Raw genomic sequence first — 17,212 nt, 5'->3', positions numbered from 1 at the left:
TGGATAAAAGTGGCTGTGCAAGGCTAAAGCATATCTGTAAATATCCTTTAAAACACCAAGGTCGGGATTCAATCCAAGCACGCTTGTACAAATGCAGCTTTTAAAAGGTAATGTTACCACATTTACAAATATTGCATTCAAGGTGAGCACTGCAGATGTCGGCTCAATTGGAAATTACCCCAAAATGTCAAGCGCGGTTTCGGATTGAATCCCGGCCCAAGACTCGTGGTGTACTAGATCTGGGTGGCACATGAAGAAAGCACACATTTTACGTGAAGTGAGAAGTGAGTTAGTTATTAAAACAGAAAGTGATTTAGTTGGTTGTTTATGTGGTCTCTTTCTTCTCCCTCTGGGCAGAACGACGGATCTTCATCTCAGTCAGCTGGATGTAACGGAGAACATTGGTGTCTGGAAAGACAAAGACAAAGACAGAAAAAGCTTTATCAAAATCCGTTCTTTATTATTTTCTGTTGAACTGGGAAACGTGTGATTTCGATCAAAATTGGAATTGCTGACAACCAGGTAAACTTGGAGTCATAACTTTACCTTAATTAATCTGATGACTGTTATTTATCTAATCAACTAATTACTAACTAATCATGTAACAAATGAACTCATTAGGAATTTGGGGCACCACGGAAGAAGTGGTTTAACGAGTTACCATCTTCCGAATTAAACTCTACAGATAATATTAGTTATATATTGATAAGTCATTTATTAATCATTACCTCATATCAGTCTCATTCTGAACGTCACAGACGCCGCAAGACCCCAGCCTTTTCTTATTATTCAGTTCTACACAAAATATACTTAATTATTTATTTACTAACTAATAACACAGAATAACACAGACAAAAGTCCCGGGTGGACTGACAAGATATGATGGCTTGTTACACAATGGAGAAGGGGTGGGGAAAGAGAACGATAGAGAAAGGGACTATTCTCACTCTGTTGAGAGTTAGAGTTTTCAACCATTTCCACGTGTAGCCACAGCTGCACGCTTTCTTGTCTTAGAGTTTCAACCATTTGTCACGTTTAGCTTACGCTTCAATGTCTGCATGTTAATTCTTAGCGAGTCCTCTGGTCGAAAAAGGTGGTTCCATCACACTGACACGCTCTTATGACCTCATTCGGGGGAGTGGCTTAGTTAATGTGCAACGGACATGAAAACTATGATCTCATTAGAAAACTCAAATCACATTCATGTCTTAACAAAAACAGTTTAATCGTTCTTCATATTTCCTACACAACGTAAAGCATATAAACCTGACACACACAGTGTGAAAGCTCTTCAAGTTACCGTATTTTTCATTATACAGTTTTTAATAACATCACAAAATGAAGAAGAAATATGACATGATTATTCTTTAGATCCCCACAGACCACTCTTAACATTCTTATCGTAGAAATATTGTTCCAAAGTTCACTCTTTGGATGTTAGATTTTTTGGGCGGCAAAATGTCTCTGTAACAAAGACATTCCAATCTTGATACTAGAGACCAAAAAGAGTACAATTTACGATTGGCGTGAGGTGTCATAAAACCATCCCAGCCCATAGGAGAGGAGAGGAGAGAGGGGGGTCTGGCTATCTGTAAGCCATTTGCCAAGCTGATCTGAGGCCTTGGATCCTCAACCAGGAGAGTCATGACACCATGCACAAATGCAAACGCAACATGTAAAGTATTGGTCCCATGTTTCATGAGCTGAAATAAAAGATCCCAGAAATGTTCCATACCCACAAAAAACTTATTTCTCTCACATTTTGTGCACACATTTGTTTACATCCCTGTTAGTGAGCATTTCTCCTTTGCCAAGATAATTAATCCACCTGACAGGTGTGGCAAATCAAGAAGCTGATTAAACAACATGATCATTACACAGTTTTATTCAGTTTTGTCACACAACACAATGCCAGAGATGTCTCAAGTTTTGCGGGAGCGTGCAATTGGCATGATGACCTCAGGAATGGCCCCAGAATTGTTACCAGAGAAATTAATGGTAATTTCTCTACCATAAGCCGCCTTCAATGTAATTTTTAGAGAATTTGACAGTACGTCCAACCGGCCTCACAACCCGCAGACCACGTGTAACCACGCCAGCCCAGGACCTCCACATTCGGCTTCTTCATCTGCGGGATCGTCTGACACCAGCCACCCGGACAGCTGATGAAAACTGTGGGTTTGCACAACCAAATAAAATCCGAAGAAATTTTGCACAAACTGTCAGAAACCGTCACAGGGAAGCTCATCTGTGAGAGAGTTTGCTGCACTGAAAGTAAAGGGGCTGAATAATTTTGATTTGTTAAAAAAGTTTGAAATATCCAATAAATGTCGTTCCACTTCATGATTGTGTCCCACTTGTTGTTGATTCTTCACAAAAAAAATACAGTTTTATATCTTTATGTTTGAAGCCTGAAATGTGGCAAAAGGTCGCAAAGTTCAAGGGGGCCGAATACTTTCGCAAGGCACTGTATATGACATTATAATTCCATTATAATCCTTGATCACCTCTAAAGAATGTCTCAAATATACCTCTGTAAAGAAAGAAGCTTTTTAAAATCCCGACACGGGGCTTGCTTCAGAATCGAGTGAGATTGATCAAATTGAATGATATATGAAATGTGCACTGGTAGAATCTCAATTGGAGTTGTTTTAATTCCTCAAAAATCCTCTCCTCGCCTCGTCAACTGTAATGGAAAAGGCCTCATCCTCACCTGCTGGCTGCTGTTTGTGGGACTCCTTGAGGTAGTGAAGGGTCTTGTGGAAGTCTACTAGGTGATAGTAGGCCACTCCAGAGCGGTACAAAGCCTTGAAGTGGTCCCCTTCCTTTACGCAACACACCTTCAGACAATACTCCTTCACACGCTCATAGTTGACCAGCTCCATCTGCAACAGGCACGCTGGGAGGTGAGAAACACGGGAATTATCAAAACAAGAATTTTGAGACAGTTCATTTGAATTCTGTCAAACAGGAATTCAGTCTAAATGGCTACAGACAGTATGAATGTAAATGTCAATCTCATGCCTAAACTTGACAGCAGGCTTAATACAATTCTAAGCAGGTGGTGGTGATGGTGGTGGTGATGATGATGGTGGTAGTGGTGATGATGATGGTGGTGGTGATGATGATGGTGGTGGTGGTGGTGGTGGTGGTGATGATGGTGGTGATGATGATGATGGTGGTGGTGGTGGTGGTGGTGATGATGATGATGATGATGATGGTGGTGGTGATGATGGTGGTGGTGGTGATGATGGTGGTGATGATGATGGTGGTGATGATGATGATGATGATGGTGGTGGTGATGATGGTGGTGGTGATGATGATGGTGATGATGATGGTGGTGGTGGTGATGATGATGATGGTGGTGATGGTGGTGGTGGTGATGATGGTGGTGGTGGTGATGATGGTGGTGGTGGTGATGATGGTGGTGATGGTGATGATGATGGTGATGATGATGGTGGTGATGATGATGGTGGTGATGATGATGATGATGGTGGTGGTGATGTAATGATGATGATGATGGTGGTGATGGTAATGATGATGGTGGTGGTAATGATGATGATGATAGTGATGGTAGTGATGGTGGTGGTAATGATGATGATGGTGGTGGTGATGGTAATGATGAAGATGGTGGTGGTGATGATGATGATGATGATTGTGGTGGTGGTGAGGATGATGATGATGTAAAGCATTAATAAACCATCAAGTCTGCAGCTGATAATAAGTGCCCTGTTTCTTTTCATAAAATAATGTAATGATAATCATGTACCTGCCAGACTGTTGTAACACTCCAGCTCAGCGATCTCCATGGCACCTTTCTGCTCGTCTGTCAGGCTGTCTGGCCTGGTCATGGTAGGCAGCACCGAGGAAGGGGACTTAGAGCTGGCATCAGGGTCTCCCAGCACCCGGCACAACCCATTCATCTCTAATAAAGCACGGTGGTACTGGCCAATCGCCTCCCGGTACTTCTTATCCTTGTAACACTGTGTGCCTTGTGTCTTGAAGTCGATGGTGCGCTTCACAATGTCCGCGGGTTCGGACTGCCCGGAATAAGGCGGTTTGACAGGTACACCGCCGTGCTGGTGCTGCCGGCTGCTATGTTGCTGGTGCCGGGCATCCCTGGGTCGATTAGCGGGAGGCTGAGCACACTGTTGCAGCTTCAGGGCACCACTGACGTTGAGGCCGCCCGTCACAGTTCCACCATCCACTCTAGAAATATCATCATACCCAGTCTGGTTTACACTCATCTTCTCGATAATAAATTACCTAGGCTATTCGACGACCTTTACACTCAAATGATAGCCGACCCAATGTCATGACTGGTTTTTCTAGGGGAAACATATCGATTCAGTCCCGCGTCATGCTACCGCTGTATTCGTGCTGTCTCCGTGCATCCCCCAGCTATTTTATTGTGTCGCAACGTAGCCTTGCGTTAGGCAAGACCGGTGCACGCACGCCTGGACCCTCGCTCGCTCGCCCGCTATATATTTTATATTCCAGTCTTCCGTGACATTGCGTGCATCAGACCCTCTCTCTTCATATCATCAGAATTCTAGAATCTCTGCATGAGTTTTTTCGACAGCCTAATGCCTGAATAGAGCATGGTTCCCCAGCAGGCGGCCCGAGGGTTTTATTTTCTGAGCAAAAATCAATACATAGATCTATACATTTCGTTGTTGGACATAAAATACTGTAAAATCACCAGGAAATCGAGGTGATTTTATTTGAGGAAATCTGTTCCCAAGTAGACCTATTCCCATGAATAAATAGATAAATAGATAAATAGATAAATAGATAGGCATATGTGATCGTATCTCACTGTAAGAAAGGTTTGAAATTATTCTGTTTTTTGTCAAATACTTTATCTGTTTGGGATTATTGCAGTCAATTTGCAATGTACACATTATTTATAACTCTGTACCGGTCCCCCTGATACCATCTGCCCAAGGAAAAATCGTCCCAGGGTTGAATGTAATTGGTAACCTCTGCAACAGACATTATCTCTCAGGCCCATATCTATACTGCTAGAGGGGGGCCTGAGCGATAAAGGGCCTGAGAGATGGTCTGAACTCTTCCCGCCTGTAGGTTACAGCCTGAGAGACTATGTCTGCATACCCCTCTCTGTAGCCTACCTCATTTTACATTGACGATGTACACATTTATCAGACAATATTAACCAGAGGGATTTACAGTTAGTGCATTCATTTTAAAATAGCTAGGTGGGACAACCACATATCAAAGACATAACAAGTACACTTTTACTCAATGAAGTAGTTATCGACAAAGTCAGAGCTAGAAGGGGGGAGGGTATTTAAGTGCAAGTGTTTTTTTGTGTGGGGGGGGTGAGGAGGTGGATTATTTAAGATGCTCTTTGAAGAGGTAGGGTTTCAGGTGCTTTCGGTGAGGAGGGGCAGTTCCTCTTGCTGTTCATTAGGTAAAAGCACCATGGTCTTGTAGTGGATGTGAGATTCGACAGAACGCCGGTGGAGTGTGTAGAGGAGCGGGGGTGACATGAGGACTTTGAGCAGGCAGGCCTTCCCCGGGAGGGAGAGCAGCTCTGTCTTGTCGAGGTTGAGCTTGCGGTGGTGGTTCGACATCCAAGCTGGGATATCTGCCAGGCAAGCAGAGATGGGTGTCACCCACCTGGTTGTCAGAAGGGGGGAAGGAGAAAAGTAGTTGAGTGTCAACCTCATAGCAAAGACAGGAGAGACCATGTGAGGATATGACGGAGCTGAGTGGCTTAGTGTATAGAGAGAAGAGAAGAGGGCCTGGAACCAAGCACCACATCCAGACAGTTATTAAGTCTACAGGCCTACTATTCAACGTCAGCACACAGACAGTTATTTAGTCTACAGGCCTACTATTCAACATCAGCACCACACCCAGACTGCAAATAACTATCCCAAATACACACTGACCACTGAAGTGCAGTTGTTTGGGTGTGTCTAGACGTTCCAACCGAGGTAAAGTTGAAGCAAGTGTCACTCAGACACTGACCCCTACTGTCTGTCTTGCACCCCACTGAGGTACATACAACCAGCCCAGGGTATCCCAGCTCTGACACTGACGCAGCCCATTTGTGCTTCCCCAATGGCACCCTATTCCCTATTTAGTGCACTACTTTTGACCAGGGCCCTATAGGCTCTGGTCAAATGCAGTGCACTATGTAAGGAATAAGGTGCCATTTGGGACAACATCTTCATTATAGGCTAGGCCTGTTACACTCTACCATCCCAGGGCTTTCCCAATATCCCATAATCTTACTCAGATAGCAGCATATCAATCAAGTTAATAACAAGGACATTATCGTGGGTTGTTGGCCTGGTAATTAATCCCCAATCCCTGTCATTAAGTTCTATCTTGCTCGTTTAATTATATTATTCCAATAAATCCTTCATCACAAGTCTATTTGATCTTTTTTTCCCAGTGGCCTAACTAATTGAGCATGTTGCTTCTGTCTATGTCAGCTATCAGCTCACCATCTGGTTGGGGGGCATGTTGGCTTTGGCTGGTGAGTTTCCCCACAAACTGGTAGTAAAAAGAAGGCTAGTGGTTAATCTTTGATAAAAAATAGACTGACTGCTGAGATCATTAACTCTCTGTGTGTCTGTCTGTCTCTCACGTGGCTAATATATCTTGAAAACATTTAGACTACTGAATTGTAAATAATTGCAAAGAAGTGTAAAGATAACTTTGCATTGACCTATCCAACCATACATACAATCTTAGTTAACACTCCCTACGTCCTCGCATATTCTGACGGGGCCTCATGGTTTTGTCTAGAAACTGTATTTTTCTTAGCAGGTTTAGGAGAATTTACGCTGCAGGTTAGGATAATTAACATAGCAGATTGGGAGAATTAGGTTAAGGTTAGGGAAAGCGTTACGGTTAGATAAAATTAAAGCAACTTTTGATGTCAATTCGACAAAAAGCTGTATTTATGCCACGTTAAAAACAACTGGGAACTCGGAAGAATACGAGGTCACATCATGACATCAGAGATCTTCAGGTCGGAGTTCAAGAGGCCCGAGTTCCCGAGTTGGGATTTCAGTTCAAAAACATTTTCCCCCTGTCGGAGCTCGTTTTTTTCCCGAGTTCCCAGTTCTTTTGAATGCGGCATTAGACGTGACCTGGCGTCACGCTGCTGATTACGTCATCTACCAGCGACAGACGCTTTCTGTGCGACATTTGTTTACAGCACAAGATGGCGTCGGTGGATTTGAGAGGTAGCGAAGTGTTTCTTTCATTAATTGAAAAGTAATGTATTGTGTGTCCGATTGAAAATCGAAAAATAGTCATGTACGCTAATGTATCCCTCTTACGATTTCTGAGAATTATAATGAATAGCTTTCAGGAAAATCATTTGCTTGACGGCACAAAGCTAGCTAGTTTCGCTGGCGCGTTAGCTTAGCAAGACAGTTTACGATCTGTTTACCAAACTAATCAGCCTGTTTTCATCAAAACAAATGTGCACGTTATACCAACACGTTTACCCTTATTCTTGTAATAAAACGTGTAACTTCATTCGTTACCTGCTGCTCCTTCTAGACAACAACCTCCTGGGGATATCGTGGGTTGATAGTGGCTGGGTGCCCATCCTCAACCCTGGCAATGTGCTGGACTATTTCTCCGAGAGGAGTAATCCGTTCTACGACCGCACCTGTAACAACGAGGTGGTGAAGATGCAGCGGCTCACTCTGGAACATCTCAAGTAAGGGTTTATTTTGATGCTGGCTTTGAATATGGCTGACACACTGGCTATTAGCCAGTTTCCAGTGTAAAAGGGAAGGGGGGTACCTAGTCAGTTGTCCAACTGAATGTATTCAACTGGAATGTGTCTTAAACATTTAACCCAACCCCTCTGAATCAGAGTGGTGGGGGGGGCTGGTTTAATCAACCTCCACGTCTTCTGCGCCATTGGGAACAGTGGGGTTAACTGCCTTGTTCAGGGGAACAGTGGGTTAACTGCCTTGTTCGGGGGAACAGTGGGTTAACTGCCTTGTTCGGGGAACAGTGGGTTAACTGCCTTGTTCGGGGAACAGTGGGTTAACTGCCTTGTTCGGGGAACAGTGGGTTAACTGCCTTGTTCGGGGAACAGTGGGTTAACTGCCTTGTTCGGGGAACAGTGGGTTAACTGCCTTGTTCAGGGGAACAGTGGGTTAACTGCCTTGTTCGGGGAACAGTGGGTTAACTGCCTTGTTCGGGGGAACAGTGGGTTAACTGCCTTGTTCGTGGGAACAGTGGGGTTAACTGCCTTGTTCAGGGGAACAGTGGGGTTAACTGCCTTGTTCAGGGGAACAGTGGGGTTAACTGCCTTGTTCAGGGGAACAGTGGGGTTAACTGCCTTGTTCAGGGGAACAGTGGGGTTAACTGCCTTGTTCAGGGGAACAGTGGGGTTAACTGCCTTGTTCAGGGGAACAGTGGGGTTAACTGCCTTGTTCAGGGGAACAGTGGGTTAACTGCCCTGCTCATGGGCAGAACAACAGATTTTTACCATGTCAGCTCGGGGTGTTGATCCAGCAACTTTCCGGTTACTGGCCCAGCGCTCTAATCAGTAGGCTACCAGGGATTGTTACTTTCAAATAGTGATTTATTAGGCCAACATATTACTCGTTACATTTATTACACTAACACTGCCCCTGACACAGATTAAGCCGACTAGTCCCATTGACAGTGTCCATTGACAATGCTTTTTTGGTCCAGGACTAGGTGTTATCTGTGTCAGCAAAACTGTCCGTCCATCCCATGGATCATTTTCTGTGAGTGTAATAATATAGTTACTAGCCTAACTGACTTACATTTATGTGTCTATTTCAGTCAGATGGTTGGAGTGGAGTACATTCTCCTTCATGCCCAGGAGCCCATCCTCTACATCATCAGGAAACAGCAGAGACAGTCTCCTACTCAGGGTGATCCACAGAGAACACCACAGACTTCTGACACACACACACCACAGACTTCTGACACACACACACACAGACTTCTGACACACACACACACAGACTTCTGACACACACACACCACAGACTTCTGACACACACACACAGACTTCTGACACACACACACACCACAGACTTCTGACACACACACACACCACAGACTTCTGACACACACACCACAGACTTCTGACACACACACACACCACAGATTTTCGACACCACAGACTTCCGACACACACACACCACAGACTTCTGACACACACACACACACACACCACAGACTTCTGACACACACACACCAGACCTCCGACACACACAGACCACAGACTTCCGACACACACACACACCAGACTTCCGACACACACAGACTTCCGACACACACACACCACAGAAAACATCTTTATCAATACCTCTTGGAAAGTTTATGTCATGTTCCCACGTCCTTTATTCCAGGCTATAATTCTACATCCTGTACTCTACAGTTGAAGTAAGAAGTTTACATACACTTAGGTTGGAGTCATTTAAAACTCGTTTTTCAACCACTCCACAAATGTCTTGTTAGTTTTGGCAAGTCGGTTAGGACATCTACTTTGTGCTTGACACAAGTAATTTTTCCAACAATTGTTTACAGACAGATTATTTAACTTATAATTCACTGTATCACAATTCCAGTGGGTCAGCATTTTACATACACTAAGTTGACTGTGCCTTTAAACCGCTTGGAAAATTCCAGAAAATGATGTCATGGCTTTAGAAGCTTCTGATAGGCTAATTGACATCATTTGAGTCGATTGGAGGTGTACCTGTGGATGTATTTCAAGGCCTACCTTCAAACTCAGTGCCTCTTTGCTTGGCATCATGGGAAAATCAAAAGAAATCAACCAAGACCTCAGAAAAAAAATTGTAGACCTCCACAAGTCTGGTTCATCCTTGGGAGCAATTTCTAAACGCCTGAAGGTACCACTTTCATCTGTACAAACAATAGTATGCAAGTATAAACACCATGGGACCACGCAGCCGTCATACCGCTCAGGAAGGAGACGCATTCTGTCTCCTGGAGATAAACATACTTTGGTGCGAAAAGTGAAAATCAATCCCAGAACAACAGAAAATGACTTTTTTCTTCTTCTTTTTTTTAAACCTTTATTTATCTAGTCAGGTCAGTTAAGAATAAATTCTTATTTTCAACGACGTCCTAGGAACGGTGGGTTAACTGGTCTAGGAACAGTGGGTTAACTGGTCTAGGAACAGTGGGTTAACTGGTCTAGGAACAGTGGGTTAACTGGTCTAGGAACAATGGGTTAACTGGTCTAGGAACAGTGGGTTAACTGGTCTAGGCGCAGTGGGTTAACTGGTCTAGGCGCAGTGGGTTAACTGGTCTAGGAACAGTGGGTTAACTGGTCTAGGAACAGTGGTTTAGCTGGTCTAGGAACAGTGGTTTAGCTGGTCTAGGAACAGTGGTTTAGCTGGTCTAGGAACAGTGGTTTAGCTGGTCTAGGAACAGTGGGTTAACTGCCTTGTTCAGGGGCAGAACGACAGATTTTTACATTGTCAACTCGGGGATTGGATCTTGCAACCTTTCGGTTACTAGTCCAACGCTCTAAACACTAGGCTACATGCCGCCCCTTGTGAAGAAACTGGAGGAAACGGGTACAAAAGTATCTATATCCACAGTAAAATAAGTCCTATATCAACATAACCTGAAAGGCCGCTCAGCAAGGAAGAAGTCTGCTCCAAAACCCCAATAAAAAAGCCAGACTATTCTTTGCAACTGCACATGGGGACAAAGATCGTACTTTTTGGAGAAATTTTCTCTGGTCTGAAAAAAAAAAATAGAACTGTTTGGCCATAATGACCATCGTTATGTTTGGAGGAAAAAAGGGGAGGCTTGCAAGCCGAAGAACACCATCCCAACCGTGAAGCACGGGGGTGGCAGCATCATGTTGTGGGGGTGCTTTGCTGCAGGAGGGATTGGTGTACTTCACAAAATATATGGCTCCATGAGGAGGGAAAATTATGTGGATATATTGAAGCAACATCTCAAGACATCACTCAGGAAGTTAAAGCTTGGTTGAAAATGCGTCTTCCAAATGGACAATGACCCCAAGCATATTTCCAAAGTTGTGGCAAAATGGCTTAAGGACAACAAAGTCAAGGTATTGGAGTGGCCATCACAAAATTTACCCAACCTATTGTGGGAAGCTTGTGGAAGGCTACCTGAAACATTTGACACAAGTTAAGCAATTTAAAGGCAATGCTACAAATACTAATTGAGTGTATGTAAACTTCTGACCCACTGGGAATGTGATGAAAGAAAGAAATTCTGAAATAAATCATTCTCTCTACTATTATTCTGACATTTCACATTCTTAAAATAAAGTGGTTATCCTAACTGACCTAAGACAGGGAATCTTTACTAGGATTAAATGTCAGGAATTGTGAAAAACTGAGTTTAAGTGTATTTGGCTAAGGTGTATGTAAACTTCCGACTTCAACTGTATATTGTGAGCTCATCTTCCCATGTCCTTTAATTCCAGTGTCTAATTCTATATCCTGTACTCTATATTGTGTGTTTATTTCCCCAGTCGTCCCTTTGTCTGACTACTACATTATAGCTGGTGTGGTGTACCAGGCTCCTGATCTAGGAACAGTTATTGGATCGAGAGTGGTAAGAGAGAGATAACCCCCGGCATTGTCATTACTATGCGTTAGTGTTATGACTATGTTGTTAGTATCTTCCCATGTTATTACTTTGGGTTTTTAGAAAAGAGCGGAATTATCTTGGTTTATGTCGTGGTCAATTCCATTTAAATTCCAGTCAATTCAGAAAGTAAATCAAATTTAAAAAGCATTCGGAAGAAATTTTGAATTGCAGTATTTTTCCTGCATTGACCTGAATTGGAATTGATCTCAACCCTGGTTGACATATGAGTTGCTGGAGTTCTGTCGTCCTGTGTATTGACTGCTGTTATTCTCCCCACAGCTGTCTGCTGTCCACGGTGTCCAGTCTGCCTTGATGAGGCCATGTCGTACTGTCGCTATCACCCATCTAAAGGATACTGGTGGCACTTCAAAGACCAGGAGGAGAGAGGTATGTTAGCCAGTGTTGGTGTCAATTCTAGTCTATTCAGAGAGTACACTGAAGAGAGGTATGTTAGCCAGTGTTGGTGTCAATTCTAGTCTATTCAGAGAGTACACTGAAGAGAGGTATGTTAGCCAGTGTTGGTGTCAATTCAAGTCTATTCAGAGAGTACATTGAAGAGAGGTATGTTAGCCAGTGTTGGTGTCAATTCAAGTCTATTCAGAGAGTACACTGAAGAGAGGTATGTTAGCCAGTGTTGGTGTCAATTCAAGTCTATTCAGAGAGTACACTGAAGAGAGGTATGTTAGCCAGTGTTGGTGTCAATTCTAGTCTATTCAGAGAGTACACTGAAGAGAGGTATGTTAGCCAGTGTTGGTGTCAATTCTAGTCTATTCAGAGAGTACACTGAAGAGAGGTATGTTAGCCAGTGTTGGTGTCAATTCTAGTCTATTCAGAGAGTACACTGAAGAGAGGTATGTTAGCCAGTGTTGGTGTCAATTCTAGTCTATTTAGAGAGTACACTGAAGAGAGTATGTTAGCCAGTGTTGGTGTCAATTCTAGTCTATTCAGAGAGTACACTGAAGAGAGGTATGTTAGCCAGTGTTGGTGTCAATTCAAGTCTTTTCAGAGAGTACATTGAAGAGAGGTATGTTAGCCAGTGTTGGTGTCAATTCAAGTCTATTCAGAGAGTACATTGAAGAGAGGTATGTTAGCCAGTGTTGGTGTTAATTCTAGTCTATTTAGAGAGTACACTGAAGAGAGGTATGTTAGCCAGTGTTGGTATCAATTCTAGTCTATTCAGAGAGTACACTGAAGAGAGGTATGTTAGCCAGTGTTGGTGTCAATTCTAGTCTATTCAGAGAGTACACTGAAATTCTAATTCTTTTAAATGGGGAAAATGTGGAATGTGAATTTGGTGAACTCTAACCCTTTGTTGTGGTTGTATTACAGTTTTTTGGTGATGTTTTGCAGGGGAGTTTATTGGTCCATTGGTTTTCATTCCGAACAATAAATCATTATTTTTAATGTGTGATGCCTATCAAAAGCATGTTTCACTAATCATGGCCTAAGGCAGGAAGGAAGTAAATCGTAGCTTTCCCGTGACCTTTATAACATATGTACTGTATCTAATGTATTTCAACCATTCTCCCCATCAATGGTATTTAGTGTCTGTAACAAGATGGCGTTTGACAAGACATGGCAGCTCTGATTCTAGCTCCTAAGCAACTTTCCTAGTCTAGTCAATTCGATCCTAATAAATAATAATAAATAATAAACTATAGCTGTATATTTACTATTCTATCCTACGTATACTAAATATTCGATCCACATAATGTCTATACACCCGTATATATTTATACTCTATACACCCGTATATATTTATACTCTATACACCCGTATATATTTATACTCTATACACCCGTATATATTTATACTCTATACACCCGTATATATTTATACTCTATACACCCGTATATATTTATACTCTATACACCCGTATATATTTATACTCTATACACCCGTATATATTTATACTCTATACACCCGTATATATTTATACTCTATACACCCGTATATATTTATATATTTATACTCTATACACCCGTATATATTTATACTCTATACACCCGTATATATTTATATATTTATACTCTATACACCCGTATATATTTATACTCTATACACCCGTATATATTTATACTCTATACACCCGTATATATTTATACTCTATACACCCGTATATATTTATATATTTATACTCTATACACCCGTATATATTTATACTCTATACACCCAGATATCATTTATACTCTATACACCCGTATATATTTATACTCTATACACCCGTATATATTTATACTCTATACACCCGTATATATTTATACTCTATACACCCGTATATATTTATACTCTATACACCCGTATATATTTATACTCTATACACCCGTATATATTTATACTCTATACACCCGTATATATTTATACTCTATACACCCGTATATATTTATACTCTATACACCCGTATATATTTATACTCTATACACCCTTATATATTTATACTCTATACACCCGTATATATTTATACTCTATACACCCGTATATATTTATACTCTATACACCCGTCACATGTATATATAGACTCCGGACTCCGACATTGTTCGTTCTAATATTTATATATTTCTTAATTTCATTCTTTTACTTTTAGATTTGTGTGTATGGTTGTGTATTGTTAGATATGACTACACTGTTGGAGCTAGGAACACAAGCATTTCACTACAACCGCAATAACATCTGCTAAAAAACGTGTATACGACCAATAACATGTGATTTTTTTTAAACTCGATGTCTGTAGATGCCAAAGCCGAGCCGAAGTCGAAGAAGAAAGAGGAGCCCAGTTCCCTGTTCCAGAGGCAACGTGTTGACACACTTCTACTCGATTTGAGGTCCAAGTTTCCTCCAACGTTTTATCAGGTACGACACGCCACCAATCAGAAAGTCAGAATTATGGATCGTGTTGCTAATACCTCAGCCAATATACATTACACCGATTCATTCAATTGTAACATTGTATTATTGAGCTTCACATTTGCTCATCTATATTCTGTGTGTAATTCTTTTTATTTATTTTGCAACAATTTTAGCCTAAACCTGGTGAGAAGCCCATCCCAGGTAAGAGTGTACAGCTAATATTGCAGAACCATTTGCTATTCTTTTACGATGGGATTTAGACATTTATCAACAACTAAAATGTTGATGAACATTACTGTTGGAAAAGGTTCGGTCATGTTTCCCGAATCTGGACATTTCGGAGTGTTGTTTTTGTCTCCTTGTGTCCTGTTTTCGGGTTGCCTGTCTAATCTACTGTATGGATTGTGTTGTAGTGGAGGTGAAGAAGGAGACTGAACCCCCTGTAGAGCTGGTGAAACAGGAAGAGAGAGAGAGAGAGCCAGCCACCAAGACCTCTGCTCCAGCTCCCCCTAGCAGCAAACCACCTCCGGAGAAACGGCCCAGGCTGCAGTGATGACCGATGGCCACTCCTGTATATATTTCTGATTATGTCCATCCTTCAAAGAAAATAAGAAGAAAAAAAAAACCTCACATTGCTATTGCCAGTATCACCTTTTGTTAATTCTAGCAAGGCACACTGAAAGGACATATGGGACAGGTACAACCCTATCTGACTGAACAATGCTAAGGAAGTGGTTTGTGTCTGATGGAAGGTGTGTGGAAATGGACCGACATCCCAGTTTCCAGACCAAACAGACCATAACAACCCATCATCATCCTGTTTCTGAAGGGCTTGGAATGGCATTAGGCAAATGAATAGTCACAAATGGCACCCTATTCCCTATATAGTGCACTACGTTTGACCAGAGCCCTAATAAGCCCTAGTCAAAAGTAGTGCACTATATAGGGAATAGGGTGCCATTTGGGATGCTGGCATGAGCAGACGATATGAGTTGTCTGTCCCAGTACCAGAGCTCATGGGACATTCCATCCATGTTCTAGAACTGTCTAGTTACTGACAACATGTACATCTTACTATCGCCCCAAGACTTCTCTCTGTGATGACGCTAGAGGTGAGAGGTTAAGGACCCAGTGAGATCACCGGTAAATCTTTTTTGGGGGCGTTATCTCTGAAGCGTAAATACACATCCACACAATTTATTTTTTCAATATGTAATTGTTTTTTTTCCACGTCAAGTGATCCTGAATCCATTGTGTGTTTTCATTGAAAAAAAAAATGTTTCATACTTTTCTGAATATAATAATTTTCAAAAATTCTGCAGTGACTTGAGTTTGTCATTATTCATCAAAAGATGTATTTTTTAATGTGATTAAATGTATGTAATCTAATGTAGCCAGGTGTGGTCAATTTAGATATTCTGCTTTGGACATCAGATATGGGATCCTCCTGAGATATTGAAGAGTCTTGCAGTTGGACCAATCTCATTTGATGAGAGTCAAGGAGATTGTAGTGTCTCGCTGATTTAACTTGATGATCAATTAATATTTTTGACGAGTAACTTGAAAAATCTGTCATGATTGAAAATACAGCAGTGGAAGTTATGCCACAACACTCAGGGCTCCAGAGTGGCACAGTGGTCTAAGGCACTGCAACTCAGTGCTAGAGGTGTCACTACAGACCCTGGTTTGATTCCAGGCTGTATTACAACCGTACAGTGATTGGGAGTCCCATAGGGTGATGCACAATTGTCTCAGCGTTGTCTGGGTTAGGGTTTGGCCTGGGTCGGACTTCATTGTAAATAAGAATTTGTTCTTAACTGATTTTCCTGGTTAAATAAAAAAATATGGCACACCGAGATTTTCTGGAAATCAGTACATTACCAAAAGGGGGCGCTATTTACCTAGTGTAATATTGTGTGACCGTTTTCAAACTGCCCTCACAGAGTTGTCTTTGCTACACTCTTTTTCCATTGCCCGTTTGTTTATGTAAAGAAGGGTTAGTTCTATCCCGGGATCCTTGGGATGTCATTATCCTAAACTCTAACCTTAACCCTTACCCTGAACCTTTTTAAAATTTCAACTTCAATGTATCGGAACCATTGCGTAAGGACGTCCCAAGGATACCAGAGAGCACGGACCGAAGAAGAAGAAGAAGAAGCAGCTCGCAGGGCGTGGTGGGATAGGAAGACTTTCTCAGTGGAGGACCGAGTACAGTGCCCCAGCTGGCTAGTTGCAGAGAAGATGGCTGCAGTGTGGATTTTCAGGCCAGTGTCTGAAAACACTGCACTGTTGGTAATGTTTCACGACGGCTAGCCTTCGTGTCGCCCCTTTTATTTAGTCGTTTTTTTTTCTCCCAAGGAAATCGAAGGGGATAAAACATGGGGTCTCAAACTCTACAGATCCTCAGGCAAGGGGTCTGGGCTTCAATCACAGGCGGATGGTACTATGATCCCCATCAAAATACATTTGTCAATGCTCTACACCTCTACCTCTGGCTATTCCTACTATGTTTCCCCTTCACGCTTTACATGGTAAGTGTGTGTGTATTAACATGATATCCAATATCAACAAAGCAAGTCTGGGTTTACCGTTAGAGGATCTTCCCTGGCTGTAATGTCATGCTAGCCAAACCGCTAATGCTAACAGCTATACCGATGGCTAGTAAGGTTAGCCAACTAGCCAAACCGCGGATGCTAATGCTAACAGCTATACCGTTGGCTAG

General features: G+C 42.2%; 1 protein-coding gene and 1 pseudogene across 1 annotated transcript; one reads left to right on the top strand and one right to left on the bottom strand.

Annotated features, from left to right (window-relative positions):
• Positions 1 to 325: 325 nt before the first annotated feature.
• On the bottom strand, positions 326 to 4,247 carry LOC135536303 (tetratricopeptide repeat protein 9A-like). Its single transcript, XM_064962659.1, has 3 exons — positions 3,770 to 4,247; positions 2,714 to 2,899; positions 326 to 408 (listed from the first exon to the last, which is right to left on the bottom strand). The coding sequence occupies exons 1-3, from the start codon at positions 4,245 to 4,247 to the stop codon at positions 326 to 328; spliced, it is 747 nt and encodes a 248-aa protein (XP_064818731.1).
• Positions 4,248 to 7,158: 2,911 nt separating this feature from the next.
• On the top strand, positions 7,159 to 15,697 carry LOC135536301 (mediator of RNA polymerase II transcription subunit 6-like; annotated as a pseudogene).
• Positions 15,698 to 17,212: the final 1,515 nt, after the last annotated feature.

This window comes from Oncorhynchus masou, unplaced genomic scaffold, assembly GCF_036934945.1.
Source record: "Oncorhynchus masou masou isolate Uvic2021 unplaced genomic scaffold, UVic_Omas_1.1 unplaced_scaffold_593, whole genome shotgun sequence".
Lineage (NCBI taxonomy): Eukaryota > Metazoa > Chordata > Actinopteri > Salmoniformes > Salmonidae > Oncorhynchus > Oncorhynchus masou.
This window is presented reverse-complemented; position numbering and strand designations above follow the sequence as displayed.